This window comes from Nicotiana tomentosiformis, chromosome 1, assembly GCF_000390325.3.
Source record: "Nicotiana tomentosiformis chromosome 1, ASM39032v3, whole genome shotgun sequence".
Lineage (NCBI taxonomy): Eukaryota > Viridiplantae > Streptophyta > Magnoliopsida > Solanales > Solanaceae > Nicotiana > Nicotiana tomentosiformis.
In genome coordinates this window covers 81,893,963-81,909,873 of record NC_090812.1, presented here as the reverse complement: position 1 = coordinate 81,909,873, position 15,911 = coordinate 81,893,963, and the positions used below count along the sequence as shown (strand labels likewise).

Genomic DNA, 15,911 nt, shown 5'->3' with positions numbered 1-15,911 from the left:
TCTTTTGATAGCTAAATATATGAATGTACTAGCTAAATATATGGTAAATTCTATCATATATTTAGCTATATGATATATCACTTAGGTTAGGCAAATCAGTGATGACATCACTATCACACAGGGTTGCGGCAATTGAAACGAGTATAAAAAAATTATACTGATGAATATTTTTCTCTTTAATATATCTTACACACGACGGCGTGAACCCAAATTAATCGGCTCTCAATGTGGTTGGTACCTAATATCGGGTGTGAAAAAAAAAACGATGGCATCACCCATCTTCATGAAAAGAACTGGATTTACTCTTAAATTTGTGTTATATTCTGTAGTTTCTTGAAATATATTGTCTTATGTATGTGGAATATCTGGAAATTCTGGCATTCTGATTCTTGAAAAGACAGGGCATGTTCTTGCCCACTTGCCCATATGAATGACAAGAAAAAAGAACATGCAAACAAACATATCTCTCTGCCTCGACCAAATCTTTTTGGGCAAAACAAGACATTTAACACCTCGACCATATGCAATTTCATCAAATGAGGTGCATACGTGTTTGATTGATACTTGAAATATATGATATGTATTCCAAAAAAAGAGTCAGAAACTGCAGTTAAAGATTTGGCATATTTATTATATAAATATAATTGTCGAGACAATACTGAAATTTCATATAATCTTCCATTTGTATGTAATTGGAAAAAAAGTGACAATAATTGATGTTAGTACAAAGTATCAGGACCATATTTCTAGGCATCTATTATTCAAGTGAGATAATTAGAGTTTCATAATTGTGACGTGATGCTTGCAAGAAGACTTGTTCTGTGAAACGATTTTAGTTCCTCTCATCATTTTGTGTCTAAGAAAACTATGATAAAATGAGCATCTTATAGTTTTTTTTAAGTGAATTTTATGGGTGGTCATTCAATTTTGTATCCATCATGCAAAAGTCATTTTTCTTCTTTTTGTTACGTAAAAATCATTCAACTTTGTGTTCATTACCTAAAAGTCACTTTTCTTTCTTTTGTTATACAAAAAATATTTTACTTTGCTCTATTTATCACAAAAGTCACCTTGGCCAGATTTTATAATACTTTTACTTGAAAAGTCTATTATGCCCCTGACATTATAAATTTTCTCAAATATGTAATACCTTCTATATTATATACTGTATAATACTATATTTTTACCTAGATATTTTACATATAACTTAAATTTATTTATTTATTATTTTTATAATATATCCATACATTTAATATTTTCATGGCACTCAATTTGTTTAATTATATTTAAGCATGAACATATTTTAAATATAAAAATGATTTATTATTTATTTGAAGTAATAACAAACAACTTCGTTTAACGAATGATAGTTTTTTATAGTCAATAAAAATTTTAAAAAAAAATTCAGAGATATTTGTGTTTAATATTAAAAAATTTAAAACTTTATCTATTAATATTATTTATTTGAAAGTATTAATTTGATGTGTCATTGTGCAAAATGTGGGTATTTTATTATTGGATTAATGAGTATGGGTTGGATGATAAATCAGTGAGCTTTAATTTTATAATTTTCATTAAAAATATTTCATTAAGCATGGTTAAGAACACGGACTTGAGATTTGTTCACGGTAATATTACTGACAAATTTAATAATGCTACTTATATATCTAGAAAATTAATGTTAAAAAAAATTAATGTATGAATATATTATAAAAATAATATCAAATTATTTTAATTATAAGTAAAATACCTGGATAAAAGTATATTATATAGCATATAATATAGAAGGTATTATATAAATGAGATGATTTATAATGTCAAGGGCATAATAGACTTTTCAGATGAAAGATTTGTAAAATTTGGTCAAAGTGATTATTGTGACAACTAGAGCACGGTAAAATAATTTTTGTGTAACAAAAAAAAGAAAAATGACTTTTGGGTGATAAACATAAAGTTGAATGACTTTTACGTAACAAAAGAAAGAGAAATGATTTTTGAGCAATGAACACAAAGTTGAATGACCACCCATAAAATTTACTCGTTTTTTTTTTCTAAAGAACGATGAATAATTTTTACGCTGGCTAGAGTAATATATATACTGTAAGCCTAATGCTAAAATGATGAGAAATCCAACGACCATAAGATTTTCTAATGTATGATGAACTATAAGCACCAACGACCACACCTCAATCTCAAGCAAGTTGGAATCAGCTATATAAATTATTACTTTCCATTTCACTCCATTTAAGCGTGTTTTTAGTCCAGTATTATAAACTTGTGCAGAGTTTCAATCAACATCTACACACAGGTAGAGACTTGCGCATAGTTTCAATCAACATCTACACACAGGTAGAAGTATTGGATCCACCTCCCCACCTCACGGGAACCCATTAAATTTTGTCCAAACAGTTTAAATATATTTGAAAAATTTACTAAATATCAATAAATGTGAACCCAGTTACAATTGAAAATTTACTTGAAGTCGTTGCAGGAACCCATAAACATTGAATCCTGGATCCGCCTCCGAGGCAGTATGGCCAAGAGGAGTCATACGTACAGGTGCCAATGCAGCCCTGATCCCTTCGTTTAGTTTTAGACAAAGTTGGGTATGTGTGAGTTGTGACCCTATTGTGCAGGGGAAGAGCAGCAAATAAAGAATGTAGTTAAGAGTAACAGCCTTACTTCTATACTATGCAGGAAACTCAAGAAGCTGGCATATCATTTGTGTACATATCGCGTGACAATCCAGCGAACCTATTCAAGAGAAGGCAGTAAAAAGAGGCAGGGATTATTTTCATGATTTGAGGCCAGAGATATTATTCTCATTGAAATTAGATGGACCTTACTATGTTATTGTGAGGATCCCTCCAATAGAATCCTTGAATCAAAATGACAGCTACATTTGATATTATGAGAATAAAGATACCAAGAGAATGCTTCCCCATCCACTCTAAAACGAACATCAAGCGCCTCCAACCACAGATATCAACCTAAATCATATAACATCAATTGAGTTAGAAAGTTGTTCAGTATGACCTAAATCATATGCGACTGGAAGTTGTTAATCCCAGAAAGAAAGAATTGTAGTCTCAAAACTCACCAATACATACAGTAAACAAAATGTAATTCCAGCAGCAGCTGAAGTTACCAGCAGATAACTAATGGTGTACAACGATTTGTTTAATGGCACACCTGAAAGGAAAACAAACGCCAACTTCACGTCACAATGACTAAAACCAATTTGTTAATTGATAATTTGATGTTCCATAGGAATTGTAATCACAACTGGAAACATGGATTAATCCGGGAAATCAGAATCTATACTTTAAATGGGACAACTGGAAAAATGTTTGTTTCTTGTAAGAAAAGTTACAATTATTCAACCTAGGGGCTTGTATGTTTTGGCTTTATTAATTTCCTTTAAGGGAAAATTAAAAAAGAAACTAGAGACTTTTTTTCATAAATGGCACCAAGGTTTTATAGTTTGTCCGTGTGAACGAAAGGGATTTGACTTAGTACCTGAAAGAAAGAAAGAAAGATATACCTGTCACAGCAAGGAAGAGACCAAGAAACAGAAGTGGAAATGAGAGTATGGACCCGTTGTATAGCCTTTCTTTATGATCCTGAACACAGTTAACAGAAAGACATCATTTGATCATACAATGAATAGAGTAATTTAACTGGCAATATAATTATGTGCATGTAAATATGCATCAATGAACATTAATAATTCTCTTCATTCAGAGTTTATACGGCTATTTGATATAGCTTACTTTTTTATTCTAAAATTCTACTACCACTAAAGAAATACATACTAATAATATGATAATGAAAACATAATTCTTGTAGCAGTTCTTTTAAAATATGTCAAACTAATATGGGAAAAAGTTCGTCAAGTAGTAGAAATTTTCAATTGTTGCAGACCTTTAAGGCATTTCCCTGACTTTGTTAAAAAGGACTTCTTCTTAGTTGCAACGCATCAATAAGACAACTAATAATACCACATAGGTCACCTGAAATTGAACAAGAATATGGCCATATTGGAGTCCAATAATGCAGGCAACAGCAGCTGTTACGGAACTGTGAAAAGATAATAGATGGAAAAAGATGTGTCATGGGCAAAGATGTGCACTTGTAAGAATGCCTAGATTGGCAAAGGTAGGATCACAGGAGAACCAAGAGAAATGTTTAAGGACAGAAATGCTACCCTAATATGCCTTCTGGTTCAAAAGGGGCGTGGCACCACGAAGGGAAACTCTGCGGAATTTTGTCATCATTGAATCCCTTGCATTCCTGTGAATCAATACAAGTTCGAAGGGACAAACTGTGAGATATAGACTGGCTAGTTTGAGAAGTTAAGCTCAGCAGACAGTTACCTTTAGATTTCTATAGACAGGTTTTGTATATAGGTGATCTACTCCAAGAATATATCGATCAATCAATCCAGCAGAATTACATGCAGGTCCAAGATCGCCTCTAACAGAACATTTTACCTGCCAATGGTATGCTATTTTATTGACTGAAAACAAACACATGTTACGATGCTTCTACAGTATAATTACGGGAGTTATTACATGCTTAGTGCCAATAATAAACAATGCAGTTATGACTGTTCGCACTCATCCTTAAGCTTCTGTTGAATTTTTGCCATGTTGTTTGGAACTTGACCTTGTCTTCAGAATGCAGTAAAGACAAAGAGCAAAAGAAAAGAAAACAGTCGCTAACCTTGTAAATACTGAGCTCTATTGTCCGTGACACAGTAAATTCCCAATCAGGAACATACAGACCATACAACAACCAAGTATGTACAGCACACAGATAAAATGCAACACACCTATAAACAGAGGTTTTAAACGAAATCATTACATAACAACTAAACACAAAGCAATTACACAAGCATGCAAAAGGATACTCCTTCCTTCCGATAAACTTGATCTATTCCTCTTTTTGGTCCATCCTATAAATTTGATCAATTTCATAGAAAGAAATCTATTCACCTTCCAATAATTCAAACTTGATGTCATTTGACTTAGTAGCGACTAGTTATTCCACCTTTTCACTTTGGGTTTGTTTATCAGGACAGTGTGAGTATTTAAAACTATGAGAATGACTTTTGTCGGGGTAGTGGATAATTATTTGTCAATATGATTGCAGTTGGACTGGCAATAGTTGCAACTCTTAAAACTTCCAAAATTTCTTCTTGTTTGTCTATGTTATCAAACTATTAGTAGCTAATAAGGCCTAATGCAAATACTTAGGTGGAGGACTTGTGACATTCCACATGTTCAATGAAGTTCTCAGAAAGCATAGCGTTATGTTATTATGCTTCCACTGAGAAAAAGAATCAAACCACTTACAGTATACACATGAAATAGTCAAAGCTGTCAGTTTATATCACAGCAAACCATTCATCAAAACGAATTGAAATGCATTGAGAAGATTTGACAGTAATCTGGACTCCAGTTTTAAGTAGATCTAATAGTACCTTCAGAACACATACACACACACACAAAGTGCGCGATCAAGAAGTTCTCTGTATTGAAAAATATTATAACAACTGATGTTAGGTTTCCAATCAAAAATATCTATTATCATATTAGGCAAAGTCATCTTACCACTGCCAAATGTAATTACTGAAAATACTTCTTTTTATCCTTCGACGTGGAAGCCATATCTCGCACAAAGCTGCTGTGATATATCCAACAGCTATTCTCTTTATAACCAAAAATGGATTAGTATATATGATAACAAATATAACTTATAGAACAGGTAAGTGCATAGCTTGTTCCTTCTACCTATTCTACATTTCTACTGCCTGTAGCCTGTCGGCCAGAGATTACAGAGTTTTCAAACATGGTAAGACCAATCTCTACAAAATCTCACATACCGAGTTACGACTAGTATGTAAATGGCAACGCCAGGTAGTTGTAGCTTTCTAGTAATCTGATGGATAAATAACAAGTAAAACGCAAACTAGACTACTAGAGTACCTGCAGAATTCCCAGCCATCGCATTTTTTCAATGTCTACGCCATAGGTCAACCCCGTTATTCCATGCAAGTAACCTCCTGAAATAAAAATAACCATGAATTGATGATAAGGTCAAATGCATTAATGCAGGAAAATGAGGACAGATATAACGAAGGCAGAAGACTATACACAACTCATCAAAAAGAAAACAAGAAGATGCCACCAGACTGACAGAAAAACAAAGGATCCAGCAATTAGAATTTTAGCACAAATGTATAATAGAAACTAAGTTACTTGATAGTCTACATGCTAAAAAAATGTTTTTCTTCTGGTGGTGTCTTTACTTTCTAAGGCCTTCTAAGGCATCTCTTTGCTAAACAATGTCTACGTATCGAGCTCCACTTATCCGGTAAAATGCCAAACTGATACCTACTCTAATAGTCAAGTCCCTAGTAGCATTTTTAGATTCTCATGCGATCTAAAAATATGTCTACTGATGTTTTTCATTAATAACAGTCTAGTTTATTTCAGCCCTCTCTTGCTCATGCTGTTTGCTGTTGATCCTGAAAGGGTTTTGTTATAGGCAATTGCTCAATGCAATGCACAAACTCTTCCATAACGAAACACATTACAAGACAGTAGTTGCAGAAAGTTTTAAACAAGTTGAACTCACAAGTGGAAAATGATATTCAGTGCAGTTGATACAAGCTAGTAAGATTACCTTGAAGAAAAACACCGAGGAGGACAAGTTTCAATGTCCTTAACACAGCTTTCAAAGTGGCTCCTTTTCTGTCTAAAACTTTCTGCAATTTCGGAAATAGGAAAAGAGCTTAGTAAGTGTGAAGAGTGATGGTTGACTATACATAAAATGGTACATCACTTATCAAGTCTAACGGCTATGCATTCTAAGCCTTTTTTTAATAACGAAAACTATGCATTAAGCCTAAAGTAGAACAAGCAGATTATAGATATGTCTAATATGAAATGTGAGAGTAGATACCTTATATGCAATTGCAAGGGAAACTCCAGCAATAAAGAGGAAGAATGGCATCACAAAATCTGCCAAGTGTAAACCATTCCACGGGGAATGAGCAATACTTGGGAAAATAGAGCCGCCATAGTCCACAAGCATCATAAGCTGAAACCAGTGAACAAATTAATAGATATGGAGATCTCAGAGAATAGCTCTTTCACCAAAATGCACTCGAACCTTTAAGATTAAAATTTTTAAAAACAGAAAGAAAAACATGCAGAAGAAAGTATCAAATATTAAAATCGAGAAAGAAGTTAGATGATCTGTTGCATACTTAGCTTGACCATCTCACCTAAACTTTTGGACTGAGCATGCTTCAAGTAACTATTTTTTTCTAAATTCATTGAGAAAAAAGCAATGAAAAGCTTTTACCAAAACGCAGAGGCCACGAAAGACATCAAGAGAAGCAACCCGAGCAGGTTTAGCTTTCTTCTTCTTTGTTGCTGCTGCTGCTTCGCCTCCACTCTCCGTTTGTTCTATTTCCATGGCGCGATTCGGCAACAATGGATGATCTTCCGCCATTGTTGAGATAGCAAATACACAACAACAGAGTGAAGGAGCTGTGAAGATAAAGGGGAAGAATGAGAGGGAGAATAAAAGCATATACCGGAGTAATTAACGACCTGTCATCACACTTGGACCATTCACTACTCAATCGGTTATCCAATTTCCCGGGTTTTCTTTGTAGCTTTTAAACAACCACCTTTCGCTTTCTGTGAAAAATAAAAAGTATTATCAAAAACAATGCACAAAGTGTGAGTTTAAAAGGTTATTTTTTGTTCCTTCTTTTATAGTCCAAATGTTCTCTTACTTATATGGGCATTCTCATAAGAGATTAATACAACATCGGTATGTCATATCTTTGTAGAATTATTTTCTTGCCTTCTCTCTGGAGAATGGATCGGTCTTGAATTAAAATGAAATTTAAAAATGTTCGTTACTTGTCTATTTCACTTTGCGTCAAAATATAATTTAAAGCAAGATTAGTGCTTTTCTTGTAACTTGATTAAGGATTCAAGATTTTTCTTGTTTCTTGTAATGGTGGTGTTCGCGTATCCACCTAACATTTAGACTGATGGGAGATTCAATATACCTTTTTCATTTTCTGATAAGCTAATTGACAGAGGTTATGTAGTTTCAAATCTTTCTTTTATTTGTGTTAACACCTCAATCTAGTCACAGATTGCTCTATAGAATTGAGTCAAATTGGCCAGATAAAAGTGAAATGGAATAATAATGCTGAACATCATAGTTGCTCCTTTCACGTTTGTTTGTGCTTTTGTGAAGTGGAATAATAATGCTGAACCAAATCAGTCCTCTTCACAAATAATCCAAGAATATTTGATGATCCCAAACTTCCAAAAGTAACCACAATTCAATTCAAAAAGTTGGCTCTTAATCTGGTCAAACCAAAACACAGTTGATATGCACAGATTTACCAACTCTCCTTATTTTCCCATAAGGAGTTTGTTTACTCAATAATTTTCACAGGAAGAACAGAAGTTGCATCACTTTTAAATCTTATACCTGCAAAAGAACAATCACTTTGAACCATAAACTACATGCTGGGTGTTTGCCACTCCAAATAATCATGCCACCAAACACTTTATTGTGGCAACCTTAAAGATCAAAGAGTGGTATATCCTCAGCTTCTACTACCAAAGAAAACATTCATCAAGCATGTTACTTTTTTTTTCGAAATCATCCAACTTATAAAGTATTAAATAGCCACAATAATATCTCCCCAAGTAAACAATTAATTTCTCACCTATTGAAACTGGAGCTACAATGTCATACAAACAAGTAACCAACAACCACAGGTTCAATCAATCGTCTCATAGCTGTTTTTTGATCGAGGATCTATTTTCTAAGTCATATCCAACCCCACTAAATTAAACAAGTATGATTTGAGATCCTAAAATGCATACAACAATTGCACCTTCAAAATTCAAACTCAACAGAATCTTGGATAAACCAAACCATCCTCAAGCATATTTTACCACTTAAGGACCAAATGCCTCATGTTTCCGAGATAATAACCCACCAGCCAACGCACCACTTAAAACAATAACACTAAGAACAAACAACCAGCAATATATCAGTAAAGATGTAACAGATTTAACACGATTCAACAGCATTTCAATTTTGAAACTATCTAATACTCTAAAGGTAAACCAAGTAAATATATATAGCAAAAAGAGGTTAACTGTCTTGGTTGAACAACGAAGTTAAAAAGTACCAAACAAACAGCACGACATATATAATATAAGAGATTCTTAATAGCATCTACTAATATATTCAAATCTATCACCAGAATATAGAAAGTTAATAGACATCAGATTCACTCAAAGGCCCAGGCATTCTCCCTCCTAACTTCCTCCTCTTCCTCAGGTGTGAAGTCATTCTTGATGTTGAAGGTCTTGCGGATCTCCTCCGGAGTTTTCCCCTTGATCATGTCTGCCACAGTCTGACAAGTGAGATCAAGCAGACTCTTGATGTTCAAATAGTTAGCAGCCTGAAATTTACAACGGCAGTGCTTATTAAACCTCTGCAAAAAAGTTATCTAACTCAAAGAACAAATGCTAGGTAGATAATATAGAAGGTCCATGCACCGGCCAAAAGAAACAAGAAAAAAAAACAAAGGATTCAAACGACCAACTTAGACGAATCAGGGCTCCAGACCAATTCATATGCAGCTCTTCCATCTCATTGTTTGAGAATTTAATTTAACTTGCATATCAAATAAGGAAATGTTAGTGAAAGTGGAAGAATAAGAAAAAAGGGCAGCCCGGTGCACTAAGCTACCGCTATGCGCGGGATCCGGGGAAGAGCCGAACCACAAGGATCTATTGTACGCAGCCTTACCCTGCATTTCTGCAAGAGGCCGTTTCCACGGCTTAAACCCGTGACCAGTTATGCCAAGGCTCCCCTTGCAAACTAACTTTGGAGGTGAAAGTGGAAGAATATATAAACTAATTGTTAAAAAAGCTAGTCTGACAGTGTAAAAATCACATCAAACTTTAAGATTTGAATAGTTTGGATTAGGATTTTTAATAATTATCAAAGTGGTAAAGAAAAATGACGAGGGTCAAAAATATTGGGACGTAAAAAATATGACAGTACTAGATTAACACTAGATAACATGATACATAATCAGTCACTGAATGGGGTTCAAAATGCCCCGAATACATAACAATGGAAATAAGACGTACAGAAAAAGAAAGGATAATACACAAATAAGAACACACCTAAACTTTGTGGGAGACCTATGATTACCCCTGTACTTTTATGTACTGCTTTATAATGCCTAAACAGTTGATTAATTGTAGGTTCTGTTCAACACATGTAGTTGAGTAAATGTTTAAAATCAAAATGACCGAGTTCCTCCACAACTATTTCATACTCCCTCCATCTGAATTCGTTTGATGCATTTTGAATTTTGAGTCTCAAACAAACTATTCTTTGACCGTGATTTTTTCATATGCCTTTTAATTATTAATTATTGTGGCTTAGTATTTCTGATGTAGTTTCCAAATAGGTAAATTGTATTTCAAACAAATTATTCGAGGTCAAAATTGAAAAGTTCGACTATTAAAATCCGAAATGCATCCAATAAACTGGGACATAAGGAGTAGTAGTTAACCCATCAAATAACAGCAATAACCCAAGACAAGAACCAATAGAAGAATAAATTGTAAAGCAGCACATAAGCATATAGCAGATGAAAAAACCTAAACATAAAATCAGGCAAATAAAGTACCACCTAATAAATCAAATCAGGACAACAAAAGCAAGAAAAACAACTTATAGCAAAACACAATCATTACAAAAAAAAAATATTATACCAAGATAAGATCAAAGAGAGTAGCCTGATCAACTTTGACAAAGTCAGCATCAAAGCTTTTCAAATCATCCTCGGAGGCTTTATCATCAGTCTTAGCAACAGCATCGACGTGGCGCTTACAGTACTCAATAACCTTAGCCAAGATCTTGCTCGTAACATTAGGGAGAGGGATACTGGTATCAGCACAATCGTCTTCAATCATGTGTTTTATAGTCTGTGATTCCAACGCCACCGCCTCTTCCACCTCGAAAGTTTCGCCGTCGGAACTCTTCAACACAATCATCTTTGAAGTAGACATGGTTCGATTGAACAGAGCAAACAAAAACGCAAACCCTAGGTTTGTTAAACGAGAGAAACAAAGCAGACGGTAGAGACTAGAGAGAGAAAAAGTAGTGGAATTCTAATTAGCTTTGGGTCTATAACTTTATCTATATATAAGGCTAAAAAAATATTTACTCGCATGTATTGATTTAAAAGAAAATAACATTACGCCCGAATCAATATTGGTTAAGGGATATGTTTTGTTTTTTTTTAAATTAAGTTTTAAATGTTAAAAAAAATGATTTGGTACAACCGAACAACTAAAAATTTTTACACTAGATAGTTATTTTAATTCTTTTTCTAAAAGTTAGTTTTTTTGGTGGGGACACTAATTGTATGGGCTAAAAATTATCTTAGTTTAAGTTTAGACCATATCCGCATTAAGAGAGCCTTCAAGGGCTGCCACGTGTCACAGAATAACCTCGACAAAGGGTTGTTCAAAGTCGAAGTGATCTCACAAAAGATAAAGGACGGGGTTGAGGAGTCAACATAGATCAAGGTCGAGGACGAGCACTCGTCTTAAACAAAGTAATAACGGCTAGTTGTAGGATAAGACTCTAAAGAGAATATTCCAGTGGATATTCTTTGTATCTGTACTATTAGGATTTTTTAGCACATATTCCCTGATAAATAGAAAGAGGCATAGTTATAGGGGACATTGAATACTCATTTGTAAGACACCACATTGACATTCTCTGAAATATTTTGCTTTACTGCATTCATACAAAAAATATCTTTTTCTTGAGATTCTTGTCTAACTTTTTTCCCACGATCCAAGAAGCATCCGAATATTCAAAGACTCATCAATCATTCATCATTGTAAGAAAGAATACTAAAAAATCTCATCATTTTGGGTGACTCGCATGCTTTTATTTACTTAAATATCATTTATTATTTTTTATTGTTATTTAATGCTACCTCCTTCATTTTTGGAAGTGCCATCATTTATTGCTACATAAATTATACCCGTACTATCTTCCCCCACAATCGGTTAACACATCTTTTGGACATTAATATTAACTAAGATTAACTTTGTTTTACTAGAAAATATAATTGTTTAAACTTAGATCTAAATTTTGGATCAAACGGGGGACGTGGGAATAAGGTATTCTTCTTCCATAAATATGAGGTTTTTCTCCAATCATATTCTCGAGAATTTAATTTTCTTTGTTCTTCTCTTTTTTCTTTGTTTACCCTCAAAATCGGATAACAATTGAATATATACGCGATTTTAAGGATACGTGATCGAACTTGATACAAAAATGAGAAATCAGATTCAAATTGAAATAAATGATAAAAACAAAAGTGCAAACCATGCAGGTTGAACAATCTTGGCCTTGAAAGTTGGTCACCCTCGAGTCAAAGATGCTACAATCGGTGCCGGAACAGAGTGATAAGATAATAATGACTAAAAATAATAGTTTATTGCTTTTGGATGCGTGTTACAATGTCCTTTACAAATAATCAGACCCTCTTTATATAGTAGAGGAGTCCTACTTTAGGTACAATTCTATATAAGGTAAAAAATCTCATGATTTGCTAATTAATCGATTTCATTGATACGTGCTGAGATTCCCGCCATGATATCCGACCGGTTACGGATATTTCGGCCTTCCGTTATTTTGGTTCGATAATGTGTTCTCGAGCTAATTCGGAGTCGCAGACAGTTCCGGGGTTACGGACTCGATAATCTTGAAGACGCATGTTCTAACCTCGTGCCTAGGTTCGATAGAACCCCAAGGTCGATCTTTAATCCATTATGTTTCATCCCCGATCTATCATGCAATAGATAAGCTCGGTTTCTACCGTATACAGATAGTCCCCTCATTTTTCGGAAAGTAAACGACGAGAAACGATATGAGCCCTCGATCCTTGTCTCGATACTTTGCGCCAAAAATGACAAAATGAGCAAAACGTCTGGTCAGTCACATCTAAATGGCATTAAATGTTCGTCAGTTGCTAGTCGGCCACTACAGGTTTTGAACCGTCGTTTGCAAACTATAAATACTTCCTCCTTCATTCATTCAAACTTTACATCCAACCTTTTCCTACTCTTGTTCTTAAAGAACCTTTGCATTTTCTAGTATTTTCCCTAATTTCTTGAGAGCTTTGTAAGGGTTTCTCTTTTGTCTGAACTATTCAAGCGTACCCCTTTAACTCCTTCTTCTTCATCTTCATCAAAAAATGGCGAAGACTTCTAAGTCTGTTCCCCAAAAGGAAACTCCCTCTTCTTCGAAACCGACTGAGAATGTTTTGCTTGTTGTTACTAAGGAACCGACACCGGAACCCCTTCTAAAGATGTTCGTCCCTACGGGGTGTCCAACCAGAGCCGATTTCAAGGTTGAGAAAACTTCCTCGGTACCGGGCCGGTGCGAACTGGTCTCGAGATACATATGTTCGGTTACCAACAGTGTTCTCGACAAGGTCAAGGAGGACTGCAACTGGGTCGGTAAGCACGTAGTGGTTCCTACGCCCGAGGAGGCGATCACTACCCACGTGGAGGATTTTCTGAGTGTTTACACTTATCCCTTCACGTTGGGCCCCATTGACCCGGTCATCATCGCTTTTTGTAAGAGGTACGAGGTGACTCTAGGTCAAATTCATTCCTCCATTTAGAGGATAGTCATTCTCCTCCGCTTCTTTGTAAACAATATCGAAGGGTTTATCTTCACCATCGATCACCTCATGCGTCTGTACAGTCTCCTACTCTATCGAGGGGGGCTAATAAAACTTGCCCGTCGGGCCAGTAAGGCCCCGTTCTCGAGCATCGACGAGGATCGGGACCGAGGTTGGTTGGGCCAATTCGTTCGCGTGAGGACCTCGGACTTAATCCCGGCCGATGACATGCCATTTCCTAATAAATAGAACATGAAGCGTAAGTATAACCTTGCCTTTAAGATTTTATTTATCATTTTTCTTTTGCCTTTCTTTTTACCGATTCTTTGTGATGCAACTATTGCTCGGATGCCGGATGCAGTTCCTCGACTCAAGGAGTGGGTTGAGGGCATCGTGTCATAAAATCCCTATTCCAAGCGCACGTGCAGTGAACTTTCGAAGGGCCGGTGGGAGGCCCGTGCTCACGGTGAGATTTCTCTACTTAGTGAATTAACACTTAGTTTTCTTAGATGCATTCGTTCTCACTTTTTCTTCCTTTGTAGGTCTTCCCAAAGATGTCGAAATGAGGGCCCCGTCTGGTAATGAAGACATCCTCCCTGAACCATCTATTCTAAGTAAGGATAAAGAGAAGAAAAGAAAAAGGGCTTCAAGTTCTCCGAACTCGGAGAAGAAAAAACCAAAAAGGAGGCTGACACGCAAATCCAAGGGAAGTGCCAATACCCGGGAGGTCCCATCAGATTCGTTCAGTCGACTGAAGAAGAATAAGAAGAAGCCTCCGACCTGATGACCCGCGTGAGAAGTAGTGTCGAGCTGCCTCAAATCGGGGTAGCCGGTGAGGAGGCAGTGGCTGAGGCCTCCGAAATAGAGAAGGATGAGGCCATTTTGCCCCGAGCTGGGGAGGTCGACAAGGAGACCACGACCGTTACTCCTTGGGCTGAGGGAAATGCCCCGAAGGATGCGCTCGGGATGATAGATCTTTCCGGGTCACCATCATTCACCGACTCCATGATAAACAAGGCCCAGATGCTGAAAAGACACCTAAATGAGGGCCCTCAAGGGGCGGCAGATTCCTTCAGCAACTTCTTCGATGGTTTAGATTCTACCGCCTCGGAGGATGTCACCGGGTTAGGAGACTTACCGATACCAAAGAAGGTGTCGTCTTTGGGAGTCAGCGAATCTTCTTCGAGTCCGAGATTAGTAGACCGGTTCCAGCCCCGAGTGCAGATCCTGACCAGAAGCGGTCAATAATCATATTCATACCGGAGGATGCCCGTGTTCGCTCCGCCCCCATGGGGGTTGTCAGTTATCTTCGATGCCTGGTGACCGAAAAGGATCAGGCCGAAATGGACGAGGTGGAGGCCCCATGGCTTTTCAACAAAGCTTAAAAGGCATTGAATCGGGTAACTTTGAATACCTTTTTATTATGTACTTAGATTAAATTGCAAACAACCGTAACATCCTTCTTTGTGTTCGCAGGCCTCGGTGCTTCATCACGAAACTTTTCTCCGATATCAGGAAGAGTTAAACCAACACGAGGCCGAAACCCATGCGCCTATTGAGAAGAGGCATGCTTACAAGCTCCTTAGTGAGAAGCTCCAGTTCGAGCTAGAAGAGGCTTGGAAGGAGCATGTCGACCTAGTCGAGTAGGTAAGATGAGTATTTGAAGTTAGTGACGATGATTCAGATAGTGGCTAACAACCCGAACATGCAGGTTCAAAAGAAACTTGACCAGATCGAGCATCTCCAGGCGGATGTGGATACGGTGAAAGCTGAGGCCGAAGATTGGAAGAAAAACATAGATCGCCTGGCCTCGGAAAAGGAAACTGTCCGAGAACAACTGGCTTCGACTGAGGTCCAGCTTCGGGCTACAAAAGAAAAGGCCTTGGTACAGGCCAAAAAGATCGAGGAGCTTCAGTTGCGATCTCCGACCAAGAAAATCTGGCCAAGAAACTTGAGGTGGCCAAGTCGGAGATTGATGTGGTTAAGGCAAAGGTAGATTAGAGGGTGGCTCAGGATCAAGTGAGAAACTTGGTGGAGCATATGAAGTGGCAATCCCGAAGGTAGGCCCTCGAGGGAGCTCGAGCTCAGGGTTTTGACCTGTTGGCCGAAATCGTGAATGCCAAGGTAT

At 36.5% G+C, this 15,911-nt stretch overlaps 2 protein-coding genes and 1 long non-coding RNA gene across 7 annotated transcripts; 1 reads left to right on the top strand and 2 right to left on the bottom strand.

Moving 5' to 3' along the window:
- Window positions 1-2,214: 2,214 nt before the first annotated feature.
- On the bottom strand, window positions 2,215-9,023 carry LOC104107964 (uncharacterized). Of its 5 annotated transcripts, none has more exons than XM_070186194.1 (14): window positions 7,375-9,023; window positions 6,970-7,107; window positions 6,691-6,772; window positions 5,991-6,067; window positions 5,616-5,713; window positions 4,726-4,834; window positions 4,377-4,493; window positions 4,208-4,293; window positions 4,014-4,080; window positions 3,545-3,623; window positions 3,101-3,192; window positions 2,842-2,990; window positions 2,683-2,754; window positions 2,215-2,580 (listed from the first exon to the last, which is right to left on the bottom strand). In XM_070186194.1, exons 1-13 carry the CDS (start codon window positions 7,603-7,605, stop codon window positions 2,703-2,705), a joined length of 1,377 nt encoding a protein of 458 aa, XP_070042295.1. In that variant the 5' UTR covers window positions 7,606-9,023; the 3' UTR covers window positions 2,215-2,580; window positions 2,683-2,702. The 5 variants fall into 5 exon arrangements, with proteins under 5 accessions (XP_070042295.1, XP_070042300.1, XP_070042294.1 ...); XM_070186199.1 differs by having other exon boundaries at window positions 2,847-2,990; XM_070186193.1 differs by having other exon boundaries at window positions 2,215-2,754.
- Window positions 9,024-9,172: 149 nt separating this feature from the next.
- LOC104088508 (SKP1-like protein 1A) lies at window positions 9,173-11,267 on the bottom strand. The gene is made up of 2 exons (XM_009593196.4): window positions 10,848-11,267; window positions 9,173-9,517 (listed from the first exon to the last, which is right to left on the bottom strand). The coding sequence occupies exons 1-2, from the start codon at window positions 11,142-11,144 to the stop codon at window positions 9,344-9,346; spliced, it is 471 nt and encodes a 156-aa protein (XP_009591491.1). The 5' UTR covers window positions 11,145-11,267; the 3' UTR covers window positions 9,173-9,343.
- LOC138899600 (uncharacterized) lies at window positions 9,634-10,168 on the top strand. Its single transcript, XR_011411337.1, has 2 exons — window positions 9,634-9,758; window positions 9,952-10,168. It is a non-coding gene; the product is annotated as an uncharacterized lncRNA (long non-coding RNA).
- Window positions 11,268-15,911: the final 4,644 nt, after the last annotated feature.